The 13,066-nt window shown below is 44.7% G+C and overlaps 1 protein-coding gene across 1 annotated transcript in view; it reads right to left on the bottom strand.

Annotated features, from left to right (window-relative positions):
- PPARGC1A (PPARG coactivator 1 alpha) overlaps positions 1 to 12,779 on the bottom strand; it is a 47,602-nt gene extending 34,823 nt beyond the window's left edge. Inside the window, exons 1-5 of the mRNA XM_032223683.1 lie at positions 12,765 to 12,779; positions 10,594 to 10,788; positions 5,254 to 5,376; positions 3,174 to 3,378; positions 545 to 577 (exon numbers count right to left, since the gene is read on the bottom strand). Coding sequence (XP_032079574.1) covers positions 545 to 577; positions 3,174 to 3,378; positions 5,254 to 5,376; positions 10,594 to 10,788; positions 12,765 to 12,779 — 571 coding nt within the window. The remainder of the gene's footprint in view (positions 1 to 544; positions 578 to 3,173; positions 3,379 to 5,253; positions 5,377 to 10,593; positions 10,789 to 12,764) is intronic.
- Positions 12,780 to 13,066: the final 287 nt, after the last annotated feature.

Here is a 13,066-nt window from a genome sequence, read left to right as displayed (position 1 = left end):
TCAAAAGAAAATAAGGCCCTGTCTTATTTTCGGGGAAACACAGTGTTTTAAAAACATTTAGCAACGTTTCCCCAAACCGAGTAGAATTCAGAAGAGAGGATTCTTTGGGAAGTAAACGAAGCCAGTAGGGGACTGGAGGCTAAAACATATGAAGAAGGGTTGCAGGAACTGGGGATGTCTAGTTTAATGAAAAGAAGGACCAGGGGAGACATGATAGCAGTCTTCCAATATCTCAGGGGTTGCCCCAAAGAAGAGGGAGTCAAGCTATTCTCCAAGGCACCTGAGGGCAGGACAAGAAGCAATGGGTGGAAACTAATCAAGGAGAGAAGCAACTTGGAACTAAGGAGAAACTTCCTGACAGTGAGAACAATTAATCAGTGGAACAGAATTTGCCTCCACAAGTTGTGAATGCCCCAACACTGGAAGTCTTTAAGAAGATTTTGGATCACAATTTGTCTGGAACGGTATAGGATTGGACTAGAAGACCTCTAAGGTCCCTTCCAACTCTGCTATTGTATTGTATAGTAAATTAGTAAATACTTACTCTGCTTAGCAGGCGCCCCATAACATTCGTTCTCTAAACGACACAGAAATAGAATAATTAAAATATATATTTTTTAAAATCCCGTATTTCCGTATATAAATCCCGTATGAGCCTGGCCACAGCAGCTCAACTGCAGAGCAATCTCTCTTGATCAATGACACTGTAAATGAGGCTTTTCTTGGGGGGGGCAGGTCCTGGATTGCTGGAAGTGGGGGGGGGGGGGGAGATAGCTGTAGAAACAGAACAATACACCGGGGCAATGCTGGTATCCTTGCCTCCGACTTCTGCAAGCTTCCCCCGCAAGACTAAAGAATAGTATCAAATGTTTTCACACCAGAGGACACTAAACTTCATTACAGATGTTCAGTTGGCCATAAAGAACCCTTTCGTGGATTTTTTCCCCCCCAGTTCTTAAACTTGAACACGGTGTAGAAAAGGAAGCAATAAAACGGTGAGGAGTTTTTAGATGTAATAGGGACGGTACATTTATCGCCTATTCGAAAGCTGCAAGAAAGCTGTTTTGAGTGTCTCCGAAGGAATATATTGCCGGTTTTAACAACTCTTTTTGCCTTCTAGTTCGGTTCAAATTACACACACGGGTGGGAGAAGGAGGTGTTCTGATGACATCCCTTGCCCCAACTGGCACAAAACAGAAGAAAGCCGGACCTTCCTTCTGAGGGTTAAGGCCAGGGTTATGCCACCGGATTTACGCATGAGCTATTGCTGGCAGCTGCCTCCCTCTGCCTAACAGTGTGCCAGGGCCGCATCCATCTTTTCTCTTGGATCTTTGGCCCGCTACGCTTTCTATTCTTCTACTATGCCTTTTCTATGGTGGGAAAATGGGAGGGAGGATTGTAAGGAGTTAGATGCTATGTAGCCATAACAACATTCTTTCTAGAAAGCCAAGGTCGTCCTTTGTCTCTGCACTCCTGCACCTAACCAGAACTGGATGGGTGGAAGCTGCCAGCGTGGCAGAGGGAGATTGGACCATGGGATGGACTTGTGGGTGTGGGGGGAAAGATCTTGAACTTTCAACTGGGGGTGGGGAAAACCGGGAAGCTTTCAGATTCGGGTTTCCCCAGATGTGTCAACGTGGCTCTCTTCATCAACTGGAACTTTGAGCAATACTTTGCCTTGGACTCTGATTTAATTTTGGATGCCATGTGGAACCCTGACATAGTGGAGATAAAGAAGGAGGTACAGGTTTCCCTGTCCAGGGGTGTTCAACTTTTAGAGCACAGAGGTCATCTCTGTTTCTTGGCCGAGGGAGCCGGCATTGTCCGAAGACACTTCTGTGCTCACGTGCCCATCGTGGTTATACATCAAAGGTTCACGGAACGCTTTTACCTTCCCACCAAAGTGGTAGCAGTTACTGTGTTTCCCCGAAAATAAGACAGGGTCTAATTTTCTTTTGACCCCCAAATGAAGCGCTTGGCCTCATTTTCGGGGAGGTCTTATTATTTTTGAGGTGCAGGAGGCGGAGAGCGTGGTCACCTCACGGCTGCTGCTGTGTTGCAATATTTCCAGGGAGGGCTTATTTTAGTGCATGCACTCAAAAGCCCGATTGGGCTTATTATCTGGGGAGGTCTTATTTTCAGGGAAATGGGGTAGCAATAGCACTTAGACTTATATACCGCTTCATGGTGCTTCTCAGGCCTTTCTAAGTGGTTTACAGATTCAGCCTCTTGCCCCCAAGAATCTGGGTCTGCATCCTTTCAAACTGCTAAGTGGGCAGGAGCTGAATCTAGATACGGGAGCTCACCCCGTCACGTGGCGCTGGGGTCTCGAACCCAAGCTTTCCATCTGAGAAGCTCAGCGTCTTTAATCACTGAGTCACCATGTGCATCCTTTCAAACTGCTAAGTGGGCAGGAGCTGAAGCTAGGTACGGGAGCTCACTCCATCACATAGAACTGGGGTCTCGAACCCAAGCTTCCCATCTGAGAAACTCAGCACCTTTAACTACTGAGCCACCATGGGCATACTTTTGAATTGCTACGTGGGCAAGAGCCGAATCTAGGTACGGGAGCTCACCCCGTCATGTGGCGCTGGGGTCTCGAACCCAAGCTTCCCATCTGAGAAGCTCAGCGTCTTTAATCACTGAGTCACCATGTGCATCCTTTCAAACTGCTAAGTGGGCAGGAGCTGAAGCTAGGTACGGGAGCTCACCCCATCACATGGCGCTGGGGTCTCGAACCCAAGCTTCCCATCTGAGAAGCTCAGCATCTTTAACTACTGAGCCACCATGGGCATACTTTTGAATTGCTAAGTGGGCAGGAGCTGAATCTAGGTACGGGAGCTCACCCCGTCACGTGGCGCTGGGGTCTCGAACCCAAGTTTCCCATCTGAGAAGCTCAGTGTCTTTTAACCACTGAGCTACCACGCCCGAGAAAGTACCAGAAGAAAATGATTCCCAACATCTGTAAACACATCGGGATAGAATAGTGGACCGGAATAGCCAAAGAAGCTCTTGTAACAGAAGTTGGAGATAATTTCCTGCTTCTTCTGCATCCATCTCTCTCTTTACATCTATGTTTCGCCGCGTCTTCCAGGGTCGGCCACGCGCTACTATGACAAATGACAGCCACACACCCCCTCCCCAAGGATGCTTTCTGCTCGTCACCTACCTACCTTGTAAATGATGCATCTGGGAATGCAACAGCGCCTTCTTTTTAGAAGTGTATCTGTCCCTGTTGCCGTGCCGGTTTTCTGTCTGCTTGGCCTGAACGTGGTCATCGCTGGTGGTCAGATATTTGAGAAGCTCCGAGCAGGGACGCCTCTGTGGCTTTTGAGGCTGGCAGATGCTCTTGGCTTTATTGCTCCATGAATTCTCAGTCTTGGGAAATGAGTCGCAGCGAAAGAGGAGGGGGAAAAAGAAGGGGGTGAAATTAGGGAGCTGAACCTTATCAGGATGGATACCGAGCGTGGTGGTTGTTGTTGTTGTTTTTAAGAAGAAGAAAAAAGAGAGAGAAAGAGATTAGCGGTGAAGGGTCGAGTCTAAGCCACCAGATCGATGAGCTGTGAATAATTATTTGCAGAACCAAGAAGGAAAATTACATTAACATTCGTAAACGACTTCGCGGCTGTTTTTTTTTTATTTCCGTCCTGCTAATGCTTCTAGGCAGCGCTCAAAAGGTCCCAGAGTTCCTTCACTGCTACCAACAGGACAGGAAGAGACAGAGGAAGAGTTTAAAGCTTAATTTGATGCTGATTGCTCAAGTCTTACAACCTGTTTGCAACTCTCTTAAGTGCCCCTAAACGCTCTGTTTTCAGTTACAGTGACAAACATTGTTTAATGCAGGTTGCTAACAGAATTACCCACTTGCCAACATCTCAAAACAATTAGTGGCCATCATGGAGCTTTCTTCTTAAGGTGCCAGCGTAATCTTCTTTTAAGCTGGATGGCTGGCAGAGGAGCAAACCTGGGCCTGTACATCAAACCAGGCCCATCACTAATATTTTTAAGAGCAAGCCCATCTACTCTGCAAGTAGAAAAAGGTAGAATTGGGCTGTGAAAATGCCAATATGCTTTGCCAAGGAAAAAAAAAGGAAGAATTGACATTACGATGTAGAATATCAATTGTTTTTACTCCTATTAGACATTTCCCCTCCCTCTGCCACTTTTCCTTTTTCTACTGAAGGTATTTACCAGGGGTGAAATGCTACCAGTTCTGACCAATTTGCTAGAACCGGTAGCAAAAAATAGCATTTTTTGCTACCGGTTCTCCCAAACCAGTAGTAAAAAAAAGCTTTAAAAAGTGAAAAAAAAAGAGGTTCACTTTTTAAAGCATTTTTTTCCTGCTGATTTGGGCAAATTTCTGGGAGGCAGAGACAGATTTTTTTTTTTCTTGTGCTAATCAGGCTAAACTGAAACCGGCTGTTTGCTGTTTGCTGCAAGGAGGTAAGTCAATAACTACAAATGTCTATAGAATGTTCAAATTATTAGATTTATTTTTTAAAGACTCCTCTATTATTGTTCTGGACAACTTAAACTTAAACCCCCCTCCCTATTTTATGTAAGCCGCCCTGAGTCCCCGCGGGGAAAAGGGCGGCCTATAAATATTAATAAAATACTAAATACTAAAACAAAATGAAGAAGGTTTTTAAAATAAATGCTTGATCTGAAGAGGCCCAGTGCTATTGTATCTCCTTTTAAATGGCAGAGAGTAACATAGACTTCCAGAAAGCCACAACAATTTTAACAGCATCTGTACGAGTATAGAATGAAATGTAACACTACAAAGAGTGTATATCGTCTGTACTGTTTGCTGTTTGCTGTAAGGAGGCAAATTACTGAGAGGCAGATTCCCCCCCCCTTTGTTTTCATCCCCAAAAGATAGGTGCGTCTTATACATCAGAGCATCTTATATGCTGAAAAATATGGTAAATAAATAACAGCCACCTTCCGAATAAAAGCAATGCAGCTTTATTGCATGGGTGGTGCGCTTATTACACGCACTAATATTTGCTTTCTAGTTTCTGACTGACCTCATGCAGGAAGGACAGAGACAGCCAGAGGGACAGATGTGACCCAGCAGCTATAAAATGCCCGGTGTGCTCTAAGTTCACGGAAGGAAAGTGAGGCATCTGCTTCTCCGGGTGCCAAGAGCTGACGCCTGTCTATACCAGGCTATGCTCTGTGCTGAAAGCACAAGGATGAGCATTTGCACATTCATCTTCACGGACGCCTTCACTGAGGTGAACACGGTACCTTGGCCGCCGCGGAGTTTGTTCGGATCCTGTGATTGGCGTTTGCATGGTTGCGTGTGCCGAGGCCGCTGCATTCATCGTAATTTAGCTGGGTATTTGCTGGAGCCAACAGGAGTTTCTTAAGCTGCAATGAATGATGGGGGGGGGGAATTGAGGGGGGGGTCGGGAAAAGGTTGGGAAGAGAAAGAAAAAGAGGTTATGTGCTCTTGTTTCTTACTCCCTTTTCTCTGAAATTCACTCTCTTTCATTCATGCGTTCGGTTTGGACGTGGATATGGTCCATGCATACGGTGTTTCCCCAAAAATAAGACAGTGTCTTATTTTCTTTTGACCCCCGAAGTAAGGACTGGGCCTTATTTTCGGGGAGGTCTTATTATTTTTGAGGTGCAGGAGGTGGCGAGCATGGTCACCTCACGGCTGCTGCTGTGTTGCGCATCGCTGGGCCTCCCATTTTTTTGTGATGGCCAATAGTGTGGCAGAAGGAATGCGTAGCTAGGGTTGCAGGAACAGCCTTTAGGTAAAAGCATGTGGGCTACGTGGCGCAAAGACCTTTTCATTTCTTGGCCCCATCCCCGTTAACTATTTTGTCATAAAAACGAAACTTCTAGGAGACAGGTCCACCATTTCAAAATAGATTTAGTAGTTTAGAAATCTCAAGAATGTCTGTTTGAGAAAGGGTGGGAAGTAACGTAGAGATAATATTTGTATAATATATTGGGGTTTTTTTCATTGAATTTTTTTTTTTTAAAAAAGACTTTTACAAATATTTACCTAGCAATAGCAATAGCAGTTAGACTTATATACCGCTTCATAGGGCTTTCAGCCCTCTCTAAGCGGTTTACAGAGTCAGCATATTGCCCCCGACAACAATCCGGGTCCTCATTTTACCCACCTCGGAAGGATGGAAGGCTGAGTCAACCCTGAGCCGGTGAGATTTGAACCGCCGAACTGCAGAGCTGCAGTCAGCTGAAGTAGCCTGCAGTGCTGCACTCTAACCACTGCGCCATCTCGGCTCTTATTACCTCCCCTCTCCCACCCTCCCCACCCGAACCCCCCCAACCTCTCCCCCCCCCCGACTTCCCAGAAGAGATACAGGGTAAAAATCTTTAACAAAGATGTTCTAAAATAAACTTAAAGAAAGTTAGCATCATCTTTCATTTGAGCTTTAACTCCTCTTTTGTTAGGCTAACTCTAAACAGATTATATCAGTGTTTCTCAACCTTGGTAACTTGAAGATGTCCGGACTTCAACTCCCAGAATTCCCCAGCCAGCATTCGCTGGCTGGGGAATTCTGGGAGTTGAAGTCCGGACATCTTCAAGTTGCCAAGGTTGAGAAACACTGGATTATATCATTCCTTGCTTCTTCAGTCATAAACTATCTGGAATTTCTTAGTCCCGTATTTATTTTGAATATAGTCAATCCATCTTCTCCACTCCACTTTATGTTTCTCATTTGAGTGGTCCTTGAGATATGCTGATATTTTAGCCATCTCTGCTAAGTTTGTGACTTTTAATGTCCGTTTTTGGATAGTAGTAATATTGGTTGTTTTTTTAATGCACCTGTTTTGATCGTTTGGTGTTATTTGTCCTTCCTTTGTCCTTTTTTTTTTTTTTGAGTGCTCTTTTTTCATACACGACAAAAATGTATTTAAGAGAAAGTGATTCTCTGTGTTGACAGAGAATCTACATATGGAGGTTTATCCAAAAGTTAATTTGTTTGGTGAAAAGAAGGACCTAGGGAGACACGATAGCAGTCTTCTAATATCACAGGGATTTCCACAAAGAAGAGGGAGTCAAGCTATTCTCCAAGGCACCTGAGGGCAGGACATGAAGCAATGGGTGGAAACTAATCAAGGAGAGAAGCAACTTAGAACTGAGGAGGAATTTCCTGACAGTGAGAACAATTAATCAGTGGAACAGAAGTTGCCTCCAGAAGTTGTGAATGCTCCAACACTGGAAGTTTTTAAGAAGAGGTCGGATAGCCATTTGTCTGATGTGGTGTAGGGTTTCCTGCCTGAGTAGGGGGTTGGACTAGAAGACCTCCAAGGTCCCTTCCAACTCTGTTATTATATATTAATTGATTGGGTTTTATAAATCTAGAAGGGTTTCTTCCCCACCCCCAATTCTGGAATTTCCTCTTCACCCCGTATACGAACTGCACAAATGTTCATTTTCAATGCAGTCCATCCGAGAACGATTCTTTGTTCTTTTAAAGCTTCATAGAATTGTCAAAAAAAGTTGATGAGCAAAAGAAGTTTCACAAAACCACTTTTGGAAAGTGATGTATTAGCACTCAGGCCATGCCAATGTTTTTTTTTTAAAAAATATTATTATTATTATTTTTAAAAGGTCCACTGTTAAATCATTTATCATTTTACAAATAAAAGCAACGGGGAGCCCGTTTTAATTTTAAATGCAGGTTGTGTCCAAGATAAATTCATGGTCATCAGCCTCGGCCATTGTGCGCAGACGGGCACTAAAGCACATGCTTCATTTCGTGTGCATATACAAAGGGATTTACATTTTCCCCTTCCCAGGATTCGGTTGGAACCCATTCAGGAGGGCTCAAAATAATTATTTCAGTTGGCAAAAATGAGATTCTTTGTGTTATTTCCAAGGATCTGGGTAACTGATCATTGCAAAGTCAGATGTTCTTGGCTCAGGGATCCAATAACAGGGAAAAAAAGGAGGAAGAAGAGAAGACAGATTGGGAAGAGGCAGTGATGAAAAGATTTAGATAAAAACAAACAGTTAACCATTATTATTTTGTTTAGCCAACATTCCAGTAAGCTAATGGCTAGTGACAGATTTTATTTTCCTGGGCTCCAAGATCATCGCAGATGGGGACTGCAGCCAAGAAATTAAAAGACGGCTGGCTCCTGGGGAGGAAAGCGATGACAATACTAAAAAGCAGAGACATCCCCCTGCCAACAAAAGTGTGTATAGCCAAAGGCTGTGGTTTTCCCAGTTGCAACGGATGGCTGTGAAGGTTGGACCACAAGGAAGGCTGAGAGCACCAAAGAATGGAGGCCTTTGAACTCTGGTGCTGGAGGAGACTCCTGCATTGAGTCCCTTGGACTGCAAGGCCATCCAACCGGTCAGTCCTAGAGGAGATCCACCCTGGCTGCTCTTTAGAAGGCCAGATCCTGAAGAGGAAACTCAAAGACTTTGGCCACCTGATGAGAAGGAAGAAGGACTCCCTGGAGAAGAGCCTCATGCTGGGAACGATGGAGGGCAAAAGAAGAAGAAGGGGACGGCAGAGAAGGGGGTGGCTGGATGGAGTCACCGAAGCAGCCGGCCTGAGCTTCAATGGACTCCAGAGGATGGGAGAGGATAGGAAGGCCTGGAGGAACGTGGTCCATGGTGGTTGCAATGGGTCGGACACGACTTTGCAATTAACAACAACAACAAGCTAATGGTCTCCTCTGTTACATTAACAAGATGTGGTGATGAGCATGATTGACTAAGACTGTATTCCAGTCACCCAAAACCTGTACCCCTTCTTGAGCTTAAATCCCCTTTCTAAGTCACGATCCTGAGCTGACCCACAATAACTTACATTTGCCTGTCATGACGAGATGACTAAGACTCAACGTATGAAGATTTGGAGCCACACTTAAGACGAAATGAAACTTTCAAACTTTCATGCCCAACCGAAAACCTCACTGATTTTAAATAAGAAAACTCTGGAGCCAACAACACACAATGCAATATTCCATCCCAAAGGAAACATCTGGGCTTTGGGCAAGCATCTTCCTTGTGGTTGATAACATCTTATCCTGCTAGTCTCAGTTATGAGATCCTGAGCTTCTCCACTCCATCAGGCCTGAAAGATGAACCTTGTCGGGCAGCTGAATTGGGTTTTCTAAAGGGAGGGTTGAGGGGGGGTCTTTCCTCTTATTTGGTTCTGTAACTTCTCATAAGTCTTCCACCCAAAGGACATTCATTACACGCTTGTTCCAATCACGTGTGAGATCTACAATAGATTAATGGGTCGGGTGATTTATGCTGAGCTTCCCCAACCAGAAGCTATGAAATATCACCTCCAAATCCCGTGATTTTTGAATCCGAAAGCTGATCTAGGAGAGTTATAGTACATTAAGAGTCTCTCTCTTTCATTGCAGAATGTTTGTAACACTTTTCCTTTCTTCTTCCCTCTCTCCCTTCCTTTCCTCCCTCCCTTCCTTCTATCGTTTCCTTCCTTCCACTCTCCCTTCCTTCTCCTTCCTTCTTTCCCTCCCTCTCTTCTACCTTTTCCTTCCTTCCTCACACCCTTCCTTCCTTTCCTCCCTCCTTCTATCTTTTCCTTCCTTCATCCCACTCTCCCTTCCTTCTCCTTCCTTACTTCCATCGTTTCCTCCCTTCTTCCTACCTTTCCTTCCTTTCCTCTCTCCCTTCTATCCTTTCCTCCCTCCAACTATCCCTTCCTTCTCCTTCCTTCCCTCCTTCTCATCTATATTTTCCTTCCTTCCTCCCACTCTCCCTTCCTTCCAATTCCTTCCTTCCCTCCCTCCCTCTCTTCTATTTTTCCTTCCTCCCACTCTCCCTTCCTTCTCCTTGCTTCCTTCCCTTGCTCTCTCCTATCTTTTCCTCCCTCCCTCCCTCCCATCCTTCCTTCCTTTCCTCCCTCCCTTCTATCTTTTCCTCCCTCCAACTATCCCTTCCTTCTCCTTCCCTCCCTCCCTCTCTTCTATCTTTTCCTTCCTCCCACTCTCCCTTCCTTCCTTCCATCTTTTCCTCCCTCCCTCCCACCCTTCCTTCCTTCCCTCCCTCTCTTCTATCTTTTCCTTCCTCCCTCCCGCTCTCCCTTCGTTCTCCTTGCTTCCTTCCCTTGCTCTCTTCTATCTTTTCCTCCCTCCTTCCTTCTTCCCTCCCTCCCTTTTCTCAGGACCTTTCATTGAGCTGAACTTGACAAGAGCTGAACATCGCACAGAGAGCCTTTAACTTTAATCATGTCCGAATGTGAGCAAACTCTTAAACCAACTTCCCTCAATGAGCAGCCGATGCTTGGAAGGAAATGCACCCGAAGGTGCCCGGAGGTCCCTAGGGAGACTGCGTGGACGAGCAACGTTTCCTTTTCCTTCCCCGACCCAAATCGAAGGAAAAGAGCCACGCAGTCCTTAGAAAGCCACACGGAGGGCCTGGAGAAAGTTTTTCTCTTCCAGAGATTTTACCCCCTCAAAACTCCTCTCCCAGTTGGAATTTAACTCCCTCGACGTTGCAACTGGCCGAGAGGAACCAACCAGACAGTGGCGTTGCCATCCCCCCCCCCCCGCTGCCGCTTTGGGCCGTCCGAAGGCAGCGCCATTCCCCCCAGAGACCCCAGGAAAGGAGATCCTTACGAGAGACGTCTCTTCGGCCTCCTGGGGGGGAGGGGTGCTGCCCTGCACTGATGAAGGACTAGCCTCATTCTCGCTGGTCACATCTCCGTCTGTCAGGGCATCGAAGGAAGGCAATCCATCTTCATCCACCGGGATGCTCTCCAACGTTTCCGTGAGGACGGCTAGGAGGTTGGCTTCGTTCTCTTCATCTATCTTCTACTCATGCAGAGAATGCGGGGTGGGGAGGGGGAGAGGGAGGGGGAGAGAGGGAAAGTGAAGAAGAGAGGAAGGGAGAGTGGGGAAAGAGAGAGGGAGCGAGGGATGTAAGGGGACAGAGAGAGAGAGAGGGACAGAGAGAAAGTGAGAGGGAGAGGAAGGGAGAGAGGGCGAAAGAGAGAGAGGGAGGGAGAGAAAAAGAGAGGGGGAAGAGGGAGGGATGTAAAGAGACAGAGAGAGAAGGAGGGAGGGAAAGAGAAAGTGAAGGAGAGAGGGCGGGAAAGAGAGGGAGGGAGGGAGAGAGAGAGGGGGAAGAGAGGGAGCGAAAGAGACAGAGAGAGAGGGAAGGAGGGAGGGAAAGAGAAAGAGAGAGAGAAAAAGAGGGAAAGAGATGGAAAGAGGAGAGAGGGAGAGAGAAAAAGAGGGAGGGAGAGAGAGAAAAAGAAAGAGAGACAGGGAAAGGGAGAGAGAGAGAGAGAGGAGGAGGAGGAAGAGGAAAAAAACATGACTCAGGCCAGGAAACGAAGAATGTTCAGCCTTATACATTAACATTTGGTCACATTCCTCCTATGCCAGCCACCTGCAGACTTGCAGATCCTGGAAAGTCCCACCTGTCGGGGACCTGCACACACTTCTAACCACCAATTTGAAGTTGCAATTATCCTTACATGAGACGTTACAGGGAGAAAAATCCTTCTAGAATAATTTCTGCTTAAACCCCGCTCTCAACCTTGCTAAACCATAGGATTCGTCCTTCTAGGACTCTCAAGAAAGAGAAACCGCGGCTGTTCTTATCACTTATAGTCTTTGGCCTTTGAAGTCGGTCTTCCCAGTGATGTGCTTTTAAAAAAAAATTCAAACAGAATTATTTATAAGCTTTTATCCGATTCGAGTTGCAATTATTAAAAGCAGATTAATTTCTAATCAGATGTGGCTGTAACATTAACTTGCATTAGATGTCTTCTTGGTGTAAAATATCTATCTATATCTATCTCATCTATTTACATCTATCTATCATCTATCTCTATCTACAAATCTATCTCTTCTATCTATCTCTTTATCTACCTACCTACCTACCTACCTACCTACCTACCTCTTTATCTATCTGTCTGTCAATCTATCTCATCTATTTACCTCTATCTATCATCTATCTTTATCTATCTATCTATCTATCTATCTATCTATCTATCTATCTATCTATCTATCTATCTATCTATCTCTATCATCTATCTATCATCTATATCTATCAATCTATCAATCTATCAATCTATCAATCTATCAATCTATCAATCTATCTATCAATCATCTATCTATCTCATCTAATTACCTCTATCTATTATCTATCTATCTATCTATCTATCTATCTATCTATCTATCTATCTATCTATCTATCTATCTATCTATCTATCTATCTATCTATCTATCTATCTCATCTAATTACCTCTATCTATCATCTATCTATCTATGTATCTATCATCTATCTATCTATGTATCTATCATCTATCATCTATCATCTATCATCTATCATCTATCATCTATCATCTATCATCTATCAATCCATCTATCCATCTATCCATCTATCCATCTATCCATCTATCCATCTATCCATCCATCTATCTATCTATCTATCTATCCATCCATCCATCTATCCATCTATCCATCTATCCATCCAATCATCCATCATCCATCCATCCATCCATCCATCCATCCATCCATCCATCCATCCATCCATCCATCTATCTATCTATCTATCTATCTATCATCTCCCATCCATCATCTATCTATCTATCTATCTATCTATCTATCTATCTATCTATCTATCTATCTATCCATCCATCTATCCATCTATCCATCTATCCATCCAATCATCCATCATCCATCCATCCATCCATCCATCCATCCATCCATCCATCCATCCATCTATCTATCTATCTATCTATCTATCTATCTATCTATCTATCTATCATCTATCTAACCTCATTCCTCAGCATGATACATCACAATTAGCATTCATATTTTGGGGAGACAGAAAAATAAAAGCATAAAAACTTAATACAGCATCCAGTTTTGGTCACCAGATGACAAAATAATATGTTGAGGCTTTGGGAAAAAGTGGAAAGAAGAGCAACGGAGACCATCAAAGGCCTGGAGACAAAAACACAGGAAGAACGGTTGCAGGATTTGGGTTTGGCCAATCTAGAGAAAAGAAGGACCAAGGGAGGCATGATTGCAGTCTTCCAGTATTTGAGGGGCTGCTACGAAGAAGAGGGAGTCAAGC

The sequence above is a fragment of the Thamnophis elegans genome, chromosome 9 (assembly GCF_009769535.1).
Source record: "Thamnophis elegans isolate rThaEle1 chromosome 9, rThaEle1.pri, whole genome shotgun sequence".
Taxonomy (NCBI): domain Eukaryota; kingdom Metazoa; phylum Chordata; class Lepidosauria; order Squamata; family Colubridae; genus Thamnophis; species Thamnophis elegans.
The sequence above is the reverse complement of the archived record's forward strand: the minus strand, read 5'-3'. Positions and strand labels throughout refer to the sequence as shown.